Source organism: Bubalus kerabau, chromosome 20 (assembly GCF_029407905.1).
Source record: "Bubalus kerabau isolate K-KA32 ecotype Philippines breed swamp buffalo chromosome 20, PCC_UOA_SB_1v2, whole genome shotgun sequence".
Classification (NCBI taxonomy): Eukaryota; Metazoa; Chordata; class Mammalia; order Artiodactyla; family Bovidae; genus Bubalus; species Bubalus kerabau.
The window spans coordinates 54658837-54671533 of record NC_073643.1 but is presented as its reverse complement, the minus strand read 5'-3'; the positions used below and the strand labels follow the sequence as shown (position 1 = coordinate 54671533).

The 12697-nt window shown below is 49.4% G+C and overlaps 1 protein-coding gene across 1 annotated transcript; it reads left to right on the top strand.

Annotated features, from left to right (window-relative positions):
* Positions 1–8417: 8417 nt before the first annotated feature.
* On the top strand, positions 8418–11027 carry RTP3 (receptor transporter protein 3). The gene is made up of 2 exons (XM_055557695.1): positions 8418–8572; positions 10292–11027. The coding sequence occupies exons 1-2, from the start codon at positions 8418–8420 to the stop codon at positions 11025–11027; spliced, it is 891 nt and encodes a 296-aa protein (XP_055413670.1).
* The last annotated feature ends 1670 nt before the right edge of the window (positions 11028–12697 follow it).

Genomic DNA, 12697 nt, shown 5'->3' with positions numbered 1-12697 from the left:
TCTGTCCATGGGATTCCCCCGGCAAGAATACTGGAGTGGGTAGTCATTTCCTCCTCCAGAGGATCTTCCTGATCCAGGGATCAAATCCACGTCTCCTGGGTCTTCTGCATTGCAGGCAGATTCTTTACCATCTGAGCCACTGGGAAAGTCCAGGGGAGAGGAAGGGGAAGAATATTTGCAAATGGACAAAAGTCGCAGTGTGATGGAGTTGAGCTGGGAACAGGTTCTGGAGAAGAAGTGAAGGGAGAGCAGGACGCAGGAGAGGGAGAGAAAAAGAAACAAGCATGCTTGGCAGACCCTGCCCAACCCCCGAGCACAGTGTCGGGCGCTGTGTGCACAACTCAGATCCTCAGCCATTCTTGCGAGGTAGGCCCCCTGTCATTCCTCCCATCTCACAGATGAGGACGCCAAGGCCTGGGATCAAGGTGACGCCAAAGCCCCTCTAGGCTGCCTCAGATCCCAGGGGCAGTGTGCTCTCTTCACCCCACCCCCCCTCCACCCCCCGCTCCTCTAGGAAACTCTGTGTCCCTGCTGGGAAGGCAGTGCCAAGACGGGCCTGAGTGTCCTGGCAGTCTCCACCTTCCTCCCACACTGGCACTGAGCCTCCACTCTGGAGGCCCCAGCACACTGCTGTTGATCACAATGAGCTGTGAACATCATATGAAGCAGGGACATCAAAGGGGTCCACAGGAGGAATAAGCAAACAACTGAATCATTGAGCGGAATGTTCCCAGCGAGGGCTGATACCTCCAGCTTCACAGTCTGTCTCACCTCCCGCCCCCACCCTGCCCACTTCAGAGTCCAGCGGGGCAAGAACCTGCCACTCTGGGGCAGAGAGGCCAACTGTTCCATGCCCTCGGGGGCTGCTGAGCAAGCTCCTGACTGGAAAGAGTCTCCATGACCCCCGGGCCTGGCCCATGGCCACGCTTCCTCCCCGGCCAGACCCCTGGAAGCCAGCCTTCCTCCTTTCTTTCTGTGGATTAAATTCTTGATCGGCCGACCTCAGTCCTGTGCTCAGCTGAAACAGGGATCCAGGAAGCTGGGAGCAGAGTTCAGGGCTGCAGGCTGGCTGAGTCAGAGGCAGGCAGCCTGGAGGGTGACGACCAGGTTTGCTGGCTGGGCTCCAGGCTTTGATCCCCTCGGTTCCGGCTGTGCTCTGGGCCCACCCAGACCAGCCACAAGGGCTGCAACACACTATCCACTGGGGAGGGAAGCAGAGCTCTCCAAGCAAGCATGAACAGGAATGGGGTGCAGGGCAAAGAAGGAAAACTGGTGGGAAGCAGGGAGCTGCGCCACGCAGCATGTCCCACAGCTCCCTCCTGTCCTTCCTGCTGCTGGCAGCAAGGGACCACCATGGGCTTAATGTCAATCACTAAGGGGTGCTAAGGTCAGGGCTGAGCCCAGTGGGGGTGCGGTGCAGCTCTGAGGACTCACGTGGCTCCTAAGGTGAGGAGGGGGCACCCTCAGAGGAGAGGACTACAGGAGGTACCTGTCCCCTAGGAAGCCAGCAAGCCACACCTTCCCTGTGTCCAGCCTCTTTACAGAACCCACTCATGCTGACTCGCACCTTTTCTCCCACGTATGTTGGCAGTCACACTTGTAAAGTGGTTCTTCCTACATCGTCTTCCTCAAAGTTTTGGGTCAGGGTTCACTGTTGTGATGCTGGCCACTTGCAGCGTGTTCAGTTCAGTTCAGTTCAGTCGCTCAGTCGTGTCCGACTCTTTGCGACCCCATGAATCACAGCACGCCAGGCCTCCCTGTCCATCACCAACTCCCAGAGTTCACTCAAACTCATGTCCATTGAGTCAGTGATGCCATCCAGCCATCTCATCCTCTGTCGTCCCCTTCTCCTCCTGCCCCCAATCCCTCCCAGCATCAGGGTCTTTTCCAATGAGTCAACTCTTCGCATGAGGTGCCCAAAGTATTGGAGTTTCAGCTTTAGCATCAATCCTTCCAATGAACACCCAGGACTGATCTCCTTTAGAATGGACTGGTTGGGTCTCCTTGCAGTCCAAGGGACTCTCAAGAGTCTTCTCCAACACCACAGTTCAAAAGCATCAGTTCTTCAGTGCTCAATCTTCTTCACAGTCCAACTCTCACACCCATACATGACCACTGGAAAAACCATAGCCTTGACTAGATGGACCTTTGTTGGCAAAGTAACGTCTCTGCTTTTCAATATGCTATCTAGGTTGGTCATAACTTTCCTTCCAAGGAGTAAGCGTCTTTTAATTTCATGGCTGCAATCACCATCTGCAGTGATTTTGGAGCCCAAAAACATAAAGTCTGACACTGTTTCCACTGTTTCCCCATGTATTTCCCATGAAGTGATGGGACCAGATGCCATGATCTTCGTTTTCTGAATGTTGAGCTTTAAGCCAACTTTTCCACTCTCCTCTTTCACTTTTATCAAGAGGCTTTTTAGTTCCTCTTCACCTTCTGCCAAAAGGGTGGAGTCATCTGTATATCTGAGGTTATTGATATTTCTCCCGGCAATCTTGACTCCAGCTTGTGCTTCTTCCAGCCCAGCGTTTCTCATGATGTCCTCTGCATATAAGTTAAATAAGCAGGGTGACAATATACAGCCTTGATGTACTCCTTTTCCTATTTGGAACCAGTCTGCTGTTCCATGTCCAGTTCTAACTGTTGCTTCCTGACCTGCATACAGGTTTCTCAAGAGGCAGGTCAGGTTAGCTGTGGCTAACATTGACTGGTTGGGAACCAAGGCATCCTGGGCTCAGGGAGGTGGGGATGGGGGTTGGGGGGCTGAGGCAGTGGACTGAGTTGAAGCTGGGAGGCATCAATGAGATACACACCACAGCTGCTGCCCTCCACGTAAAGGTCTTAGAAGAGAAACTGCCCTGGTGCACCTTCCTCGGAATCCTTTAAGGCTTGTCACAGCCGAGGAAGAGGAAGGACAAGGGGAGAAGGCTGGCAGGTCCTCTAGAAGCAAGGGGGAGGAGGGAGCACAGAGGTCTGGGTTCTGTGAAGAGCGGATGCTGCTTTGGGAAGCAGCTGCGCTCCACCTGGGGTCAGCTGCTCTGCAGGGAAAGCCCACCCCCCCGGACGCCACACAGACAGGCGCCCCACCCCCACCCTCAGGCCAGGCAGGAACAAGGAAGCAGCCTGGTTTCCTGCTTCCTCACCCACAGCAGGGCCTTTTCAGGCTGTGGGGAGGGCGGCCCAAGGGAAAACTGATGTCACTGTTGGGAAGGGATGGTCTCAGATGGGCCAGTCACCTGGAACCTGGGGGCCACACCAACAAGCCATGAGACAAATGGCAGACTTCAGCTTCCAACAGTGCCCCTGGGCTACAGGAGAGGCGTTTTCGATTCACCTCTCTGGACCTCAGTTTTCTCATGTCTAAAATGGGAGTAATAACCTCCCAAGGCTGTAGACAGGATTCGATATTTTTTTTTTTTTTAAAAACTTGGCACAGTGTCTGGCCCTTTAGAGAAATGTTAGTCCCAGCTTTGGCCAGCTGGGATCTGTTTCAAGTTGGTTCCCACATCCTTTTGGCATGCCTGCATCCTTTTGTTTTTTGAGAACTTCCTTATTTTCTGGCACCACAAGACGCTACAGGCTGATCTTGTATGTTTTCAGCCCAAAGCCTACAATCAGCTATTTTACCAAGGAGTCTTCCTTCCTTTTACTGAACAATGAGAATCAGAAACCAAAGTCTTAACACTGGGTGTTCTTGTTGCTGCTGGCCCATCTCAACAGAGTGAGGCACAAAAGGTAAAGGTAACACGTGTAAATCACATGCACAGATGTACTCACGTTGTTTCTGTATCCACCAACTGAGTGCGTCCTGAGCTGCATACAATCTAAGCCGTCCTCAGGATTCACTCCAGCCTTCCTTCCTGGTATGTACCTTCCCTCTCCTGCGGTACAAACAACCTTCTATCAACCTTCTATCTCAGCACACCTGTGAGGCAATTTTGGAATTGCAGCCCTCTAGAAAACACGTTTACCAGTTACAATTAGAGTATGCTCCTTCTGTCATCTTTAGCCTTATAATTTCCAGGCCAAACACTGTTTGCTACAATGATTCAGATCAGCCCCTTTTCCCGTCAGCCGCTTCAACAGGGTCCTGTCACACATTTGTATACAGTTTGTGTCAGTCATCAGCTTACTGCCTCCCAGCTCAGAATGCACCGGCAGCGGTCAGCGCATGCTCTGAGCTGGAATTCCTTTAGAGGGAGAGCGATGGTAAGCTTTCTCAGCAGGGGGAGCTGGAAGAACACAGCAGGAGAAAGGCGTCCTGCCATTTCCAGCGCTGGCGGTGGGGAGTCGGGGGGAGGGGGGGGACAGGATGAGCCTGAGTGCAGGCGGTCTGGGCTGCCCATTCGTAGCCTAGGTCTGGTGATGACCTTTTCCAGAGCCCTCTCCACACAGATCCAGGAGTCCCACGCAGCCTGTGTGGCCTGCTCTGCGCTGGCACCCAGACTTCCTCTCCAAGCCCAGGCTCACACGCTGAGCTGCAGCCACAGGGCAAGGCTCCAGGCTCTCAGAAGGCCTCCTGGCCTCGTGGCCCCTGGTGACCATCTCTGCTATCCCTGGACTGACCACACCTTCTCCAGGGAGACCCAGACCCCTTGCAAGACCCAGAACCCTACTACAGTACTATGTAGTTTCCTTATACCTTAGAATTATTCTTATGTTATTGATTATTTGTTTATTAACTCTTCTGCTGCCCTAGAAGGACTCCCTGGGGGAGAGACGGTTTGCCCTGGCTCCAGAGAAATGGGTCCTGATTTAATAAAGCTGCCCCATCACGACCCCTTGGGACCAAGGCCAGTGAGATGAGAAATGCAGACTCAGGCTGGTGGCCGTGCCCCTGGACTGGTGGTTGGACAATTCCAAGTGCTGGTGAGGATTAAAGCAATTGAAACACTCATAAACTTTCCAAAAAAAAAAAAAAAAATATTGGTGTATCTACCCAACTGGTGGGCTGCACCCCACAGGCCTACAAGGCCTGTGCTTGCCCTACCTCAATACCAAAGAAAGAGCCTGGAGTTGGGAACAGAGACACCACCAGTTTAATGGATGGGGGAGCTTACCTGTCTGAAGCAAGATCTGGGAGCAACACCCCACCGCGTGTGGTGGAAGGCAGGCAGAACGTGGTGACAGTCTTTGCTTCCAGGGGGAAGACTGATCATCAGGTGGGCTCACTAATTACCAGGGAAACCAATGGAGAGGTACACCCCTCACCACGCCTTTGATAAGAGCAACCAGCAGTTGGAGTGCAGACAACAATGTAGGAAGTTCAGTCACATCAGCAGGGCGCAGGTGAAGCAGGCACTGGTTGGGGAGAGGATGTACAGAGCAAGAGAACACCCTGACCACACACCAACAGAAAGGCATGAGAAAACATATCTTAAGAATACACACATTCCCATAATTTGTAATAAGCAAATATTGGTGTGGCCAAATGCACTGCAATTTTCATCCAATGGAATATGTAAGATTGAGAATCAAAAAATGATGGCGACATGGCATGACATGGATGAATCTCACGTGCATACTACTGGGGAAGAGACATGTTAAAAGATAAACTGAGGCACATTAACATTTTCAAGATTTTGAGCACATATCAGCTGGAATCAGGCAGCACTAAACTGAAGATGGCTGGGTGTGCTCCATGGACAGGGGCTGGGGGCTTTTATAGAGAAGACACAGAAGCTAAACAAGGAAATTATCTGATTGGCTATAGTTTGTGCAGTGAAGTCTATTTGGCTGCTTGTGACTGGTCGTTCTTAAGTTTCATTTTCTCGGATTCCAGTGTGTTACTTCTGGCTGAGGTTTCAGTTTGCTTTCTAAGGCTACCAGGGCAGCACGAACGACCACCTCGTTCTAATGGACTCCTTGTTTAATTTCTTTAGCACAGAGGGCTGTGTTAGACGTTTTAATGATAACATTTATTAAAAAATAATAGGGGACTTCCCTGGTGGTCCAGAGGCTAAGACTCCATGCTCCCAATGCAGGGGGCCTGTGTTTGATCCCTGGTCGGGGAATTGGATCCCACATGCCACAACTAAAAGACTATATGTGCCCCAACTGAGACCTAGTGCAGCCAAATAAATAAAAAATCATGGTTGTTTGCTTTTTCGCTTTTTTTTTTTTGCAATGTTAACAGAGTTATGGAAAAATAAAACTCAAAACACAAATAAAGATGCTCCAAGAGAGGACAAAGGGGCTTCCCTGGCGGCTCAGATAGTAAGGAATCCACCTGCAATGCAGGAGATCTGGATTCTATTCTTGGATCAGGAAGATCCCCTAGAGAAGGGAGTGGCAACCCACTCCAGTACTTTTGCCCACTTTGGGGATCTCCATATTCAAGCCAGAGCAGGTGGGGAGCTCTGTAGTCAGGTACCTTGGGTCTCAGAGGGCCCCAAGCCTCTCCTGAAGGAAGTAGGGGATGAAGCACCTCAGGGTGTGGCCATGCCCTCCCACCCACATGGGGACCTCGTAGCCTCATCTCCAGGGCACAGGAACTGCAAGAGCTTTTGTCTCCAGTGGGTGGAAGAGTAGGCTGGGACAGCTTAGTGTCTGTGAAACACTGTCCCACAGAGGCTTGGCACAAGCAAGGAAGTGAAGAACAAGAGCGAGGATGAAGAGGTACAGGCATTCGAAGGAGGGCCCTGGATGGCCGTGTCTTGCTTTGTGTCTCTCCTCCTGGATTCTGAGGACAGCAGCCCAGTTGATAAGGACTTTCAAATGTTAGAATGAGAAAGGGCAACTGAGCCTGTCTCCACCACTAATAGGGCTTTGGAGATAGAAAGGTGTGTTCCCAGTTAAAGGTGAGCAAACAGCAAAGTCAGGCTGAGACTCGCCCCTCCCAATGGAATCCAGGGCACTCCTTTGGTAATATTTCGCTGGATGAAGCCACACATTCCGCATCTTTTAAAATCCCCCGTGGAACCACATCCTGTACTTGAAACTGAGCCAGAATCAACTGACCTTTGTCCCTGAGGCAAAGACCTGGTTCAGGAGCCCAGTCCAGGGACCTAAGGAGAGAGTGGATCTGAGCTCTTCTAAAGTACGAAACCTCATGTCGCACTCAAGATCCGTCAGAGCCGGGGAGACTGCCAGGGTCCAGCCCCGGTTGGGTCCAGGGATTCCCTCGGGAGGACGGTGTTGGCGAAAGGATAGATAAAGGGAGAAAGAGATAAGGAAAGAATTTTGCAGTTAAGAAAATAGAGGAGAGAAAAGAGGCTGATATTCCTTGGTTTACGCAGAAAGCCAATAAAGCCCCAGCACGGGACTTGCTCTGTTCACGTAGGCCGCAGGCACCCTCTCGAATAGCTGAAGGTGCCCCACCTTAGGCACCTTCTCGAGTGGATCTTAGAAGCCCAGGCAGGAAAGTGAATGCAGAGGGCCCCTGAGCTCCAGGGAATCAGCCTGAAAAGGAAAAGGAAAAAGAAATAAAACGGGGAGACCAAGCCTGATGAGCATGGTCCACACTTTATTTTCCAAAGTAGTTTTTATACCTTAAGTTGTGCATAGAGGATAATGGGAGGCGGGTTAGAGTCATGCAAGGTCAGCAGTCCTTGATCCTTATTGAAGCCAGGCTTTCTTTCTGCAAGCTTATCATATGCAAAAGCTTTAGGTGATTTACATCATCTTCTGGCCAGGAGGCCTGTTAACATTTTATGACCCCTTCTTCAGAAAACTTATTTTTCTCTAAAGGTGATTATTCTAAAGTCAAGCGCCACCCTCTGAAAGCATTAGATAAAGTTGCATTCCTATAGGGCAAAAGTGTGGTGGGCTATAACAAGAAAAGAATTAACTCAAGCGTCCAAGGTTACAAACATTAAAGCTACTACTTACATTTCTATATACCAACTATATTAATCAATACACTCCCAGGGACACAGTAGGTAAGGGATATGGAAACTTGGCAGCAAGCATTAGCTCAACAAAGAAATCCTCTACTAGTTCTATTCTAACAATTTTAACTCTCTGAGAAGCTCTGCATTGTTAGATTATCTTAAGCTTCCCGTGCCTCTTGAGTTTGGGAGGCTGTGAACAATCACATGCGTAGCTGCAGGAATCTGAACAAACCTGTCAGGCAAGCTAGAAAGTCATCAGAGGGGTTTGAATTGAAACACTCCTATAATGCCCAGGAGACTTATTAACTAGAATTTTAAGTTGATTTTCTTACAGAGAAAGGTGGTCCGGGATAGCCCCCTGTTAATGTCAGAAGAGTTAATGAAAGTTGTGAAATAGTAAAACAGACAGATTTTGGTTTTGGGGTAGATGCTTGGGCAGGTCCAGGGGGCCTCTCGAGCCCTGACTTGCCTTGCCCATCAGGGCTCTCCCACATGACCTTGTCATGGGTGGGAACTCCCATGCTGGCTCCCAGCAGGAGACACTGCCACACCCAGCTCACTGCAATGGCAGAGATTTCAGAGATGGATCTGGACATGAAGGTGTGGAAGCGAGTGTTCCAGGAATTAATTCAGGAGGTGAAGCCGTATCACACATGGCAACTCACACTTGACAAAAGCCTTCTTCCTAACATCCTGAAGCCAGGGTGGGCACAATACCAGCAGCAGACCTTCGCCCGGTGAGTAGGGAGTGCGATGGTAATATTCCAGAAAATTCTTGCTCATTTTTTCTTACTTCATACACTCATTACTTTTCTTCTGCTCGTGCTTGTAAATTGGAGATTACAGGAAGGTGCCCATCATCCAAGATGCTTTAGCTTCATTAAAATTTTTTTCCTTATTACACTGAACCGCAAAATGAAAGCAAGACTGAGCTAAAGCCCAGAGAGAGAAAAAACAAGCTGTGAGTGGTGAGAAGCAGTGAGGAAAAGAGAAGGGGAGGAAGGGAGGCTATTGCGCTCAACTGCACGAGAGCTTGATGAGCAAGGCTCAGGGCACATGTTCCCTGCTTTGGGGACACCTGGGATCCAACACGGAGTCTGTGGGGGAGAGGCCCTGTGTGCTAAGACCCCCTCAGAGAAGGGGCGGAGGGTGGTGAGGAGCTGAGCAACACACAGCAAACCTTGTCCCTCTCTACTCCGAGCTGATAGAGTCTTATTTTTATTTTTTAAAACTTAATTTTATCTATGTATTTATTTTTGCCTGCGCCGGGTCTTCACGGCTCTTGTACAGGCTTCTCACTGCAGTGGGTTCTCTTGTTGCAGAGCACAGGCTGTAGGCACGCGGGCTTCAGTACTTGCAGCACATGGACTCAGTAGTTGTGGCACACAGGCTTTAGATACTCTGAGGCATGTGGGATCTTCCCCAACCAGGGACTGAACCCATGACCCCTGCACTGGCAGGCAGATTCCTATCCACTGCAACACTGCAGAAGTCTGATGGAATCTTTTAAATATAGGACCTTCTGAGGCCATTCAAAGTCTAGCCCTCTCTTTTCCAGTTGGGAGAGTGGAACCTCAAGGGTCGGGGGTGGGGGCCTGGGACTCCATCCCAGAACTGGGCCCATGCTCAATCCCTTTTCCGGGAGAGGGTCCAGGCAGAGGAAGCAGAGCTCTTCTCTCCTGGTGGTGTATGTTTTCCTGGGCCAGGAGCATCAGAGCAGAGTCTCAGCTCACTGCTTACAGTCTGGAGGCTGGAAGTCCAAGATCAAGGTGCCAGCTGCTCTTCTGGGCCACACGCTTCTTGTTGTGTCCTTACGTGGCAGAAGGAGCTGAGTTGCTCTGCTGGCTTGCTTCCGTAGGAGCACTAATCTCAGTCCCCAGGGCTCTGCCCTCACATCCTAATCAACTCCTAAAGGCTCCACTTTCTAACACCATCACCTTGGGTGTTAGGATCCCAACGTGGAAATTTGGGGGGTACACAAACATTCAGACTGCAGCATTTATCCACATCCACTTGTATCTATTTGTGGATTTCAGTTCAGGGTTCTTGGGGCTCTTGTACGTATAGCCTCTGATCCACTTACATCTACATGTGAGGAAGCCTTGGTTTGGGGTCAAGAGACTGGAGCTCCAGTCCTGGCTCTTCCACCTGCTGGGTCTCCGGGCATGACACGTTTCCAGGGTGTGCCTCATCTCTAAAATGATTACACTGGACTTGGAATTTGCCCAAAGTCCCTTCCAGCTCCAAGGGTTTGTGATTTGCTGTTTTCATGGCAGACATACCCGTGGGTCACAGTGTGTGTCGGTGGCACAATGGAGATAGGAACATGGGGCTTGGGATTTCTTCCCCGCTAATCCACGACCCCTATCAAATCACGTCTCTGTGTGTCCTTCCCACACAGCCCACAACTTGGTCATATTGAGCCAAGTTGTGGGTCTTGTCTTTGGTCTCCACAGGTTCCAGTGTTCCTTGTGCTCTCGAAACTGGGCCTCCGCCCAAGTTCAGGTCCTTTTCCACATGCACTGGAGTGAGGGGGAATCCAGGGGGCAGGTGAAGATGAGAGTCTTTGCCCAGAGCTGTCAGAAGTGCTCCCAGCCTTCGTTTGAGGTTCCCGAGTTCACAGAAGAGAACATCTCAAGGATCCTGAACAACCTGGTGTTGCAAATTCTGAAGAAATGCTATAGAGAAGGAATTAAGTTCGTGAAGAGTCCTATGATTAAGGCCACTGCTCTCAAAGGGCCACATAACCGTGACAACTGCGAGGCATGTCTGCAGGGTGTTTGTGTCCAGAATGACATAGGTCTGGCCATGCAGTCACCAATAGCCCTGTCATTTCCCACAATAAGCTCGCCCACCCTTGGGATCACCGCTGAAATGCCTTCTCCCACGAGTGGAAGCACCAGAGGGGAAGCAGTGACGAAAAACAAGGTATTACCCAGATCGTGGTTTCCTGAGCCCACACCAGCTGAGAGCCTCCCTACTTCGTGGAGCCCAAGAACGAACACCAGCTTCCAGAGGGAGAGAAGAGACCAGGATTCCTCCTGCGATCAGAGCTTCTATTCCCACCCAGCCCAGCATCCCAGGAGCACAGGCATTGGTTGCTGCTGTTTCATCCTAACTTTAATTGTAATTATAATCATCATCGTAACTGTAATTGTGGTAGCAGTCATTATCAGAGCCTCGAAAGCTTGATCGGTGAGTTTATAAAATCAGACACACAGTCATCTACTGTATAATCCCACTGACGCAAAATATTCAGATTAGGTAAATCTAGAGACGGGAAGTAGATTTAGGGATGCCAATCAAAGCACAGGGAAAGGAGAAATGGTGGACAACTATATAATCTGTATGGTTTTTGGGGGCAGTGACAACACTGTGAATGCACCAAATGCCACTGCACTGTTCACTTAAAAATGGCTAATTTAACGTAAAGCTCACCTCAATGAAAAACAAACAAAAACACGGCAATTTCATTCATTCTCTGCAGAACTGAGACTGAGGCGTTTATGGCTCATGGAACCATTTGGAAATCTCATGCAACCCAGGGGCCCTCTCACCAGAAAATTTTGCACAGACCTTCTGTTGTCAGTCTGTGGAGGTATTTGCTGTTCAAAGCATTTGCCTGAAAATCCAGATTCTAGGTCACAGGTCTCCACTGAGGAGCTAACACACAGCTGAGGGGCGAGGCAGTAAGCTCCGCCAAGGTCGGCAGTTATCCTGCCAAGGTCCATTTAACTTATTCTTTGTACTTTACTATTTCTTGTCACATGTTTTGTAATGTATGTTATTAGCAGAATGGGATAGTGATGTGATAAATAAATACACACCCATGTGGTGTGTGTGTTCAGTTTCTCACTGACAGGGTTGCACAATCAAAATCATCAGGGTGGTTGGTGGTGGGGGAACCCTGCTCTGAAGGACCAAGGGTGGAAGCCTGAGCATGGATTCTCAGCTAGATTCTGAAATCCAGTTGCTTTTGTACAAGTTTGCTGTTCTGATTAATGAGAACTATTTTAAGACTCATTCTCACATCTCCTTTTAAATGTAGAAATAGGAATCCTCCCATTTATGTGGCTAAAATGAAAGCAAAAGTCATTTACAGCCAATGCTGCTTTCCCCTTACCCTCGTCCCCTTCTCCATCCGTCTGCCCCCTCATCAGTGTCAGTGGTTCCCGCCAGCGCAGGGTTGGTCTGGTCCAACCCGGCCTGCAGGCTGCTCCCTCTGGGGCAATCTCTACAACTACGTCACTTTGCCAAACTGAACCTTTGTAGCCATTAAGCAACAACTCCCCCTTTCCCCTTCCCCCAGGCCCTGCTAACCCACGTTCTTCTGTCCGTTTCTTTAAATTTGACTTTAGATATCTCATATATGTGGAATTATGTAGTGTTTGTCTTCTTGTAACTGGTTCATTTCACTTAGCATAATACCCTCAAGGTTCACCCATGTTGTAGTATGTGACAGGATTTCACTTCCTTTCTGGGGCTGAATAATATTCCAGTCTATGTATGTACCATATTTTGTTTATCCAGTCATCTGTTGATAGACACTTGGGTTGCTTCCATCTCTTGGATGCTGGAACTAGTGCTTCTGTGAACTTGGTGCACAAATATCTCTTGAGACTCTGCTTGCAACTCTTTTGGATATATACTCAGAAGTGGAACTGCAAGATCATATGATAATTCTATTTTAATTTTTTGAGAAACCTCCAAACTGTTCCGTAATTGCACCATGTTACAATCCCAGCATAAGGATTCCAATGTCTTCACATTCTAGCCAACATTTATTTCATTTATTTTCTGTTTTTTTTTTAACATGTAATCACCATATCAATGGTGCAAGGTGATATAGTATTTTTGATTTG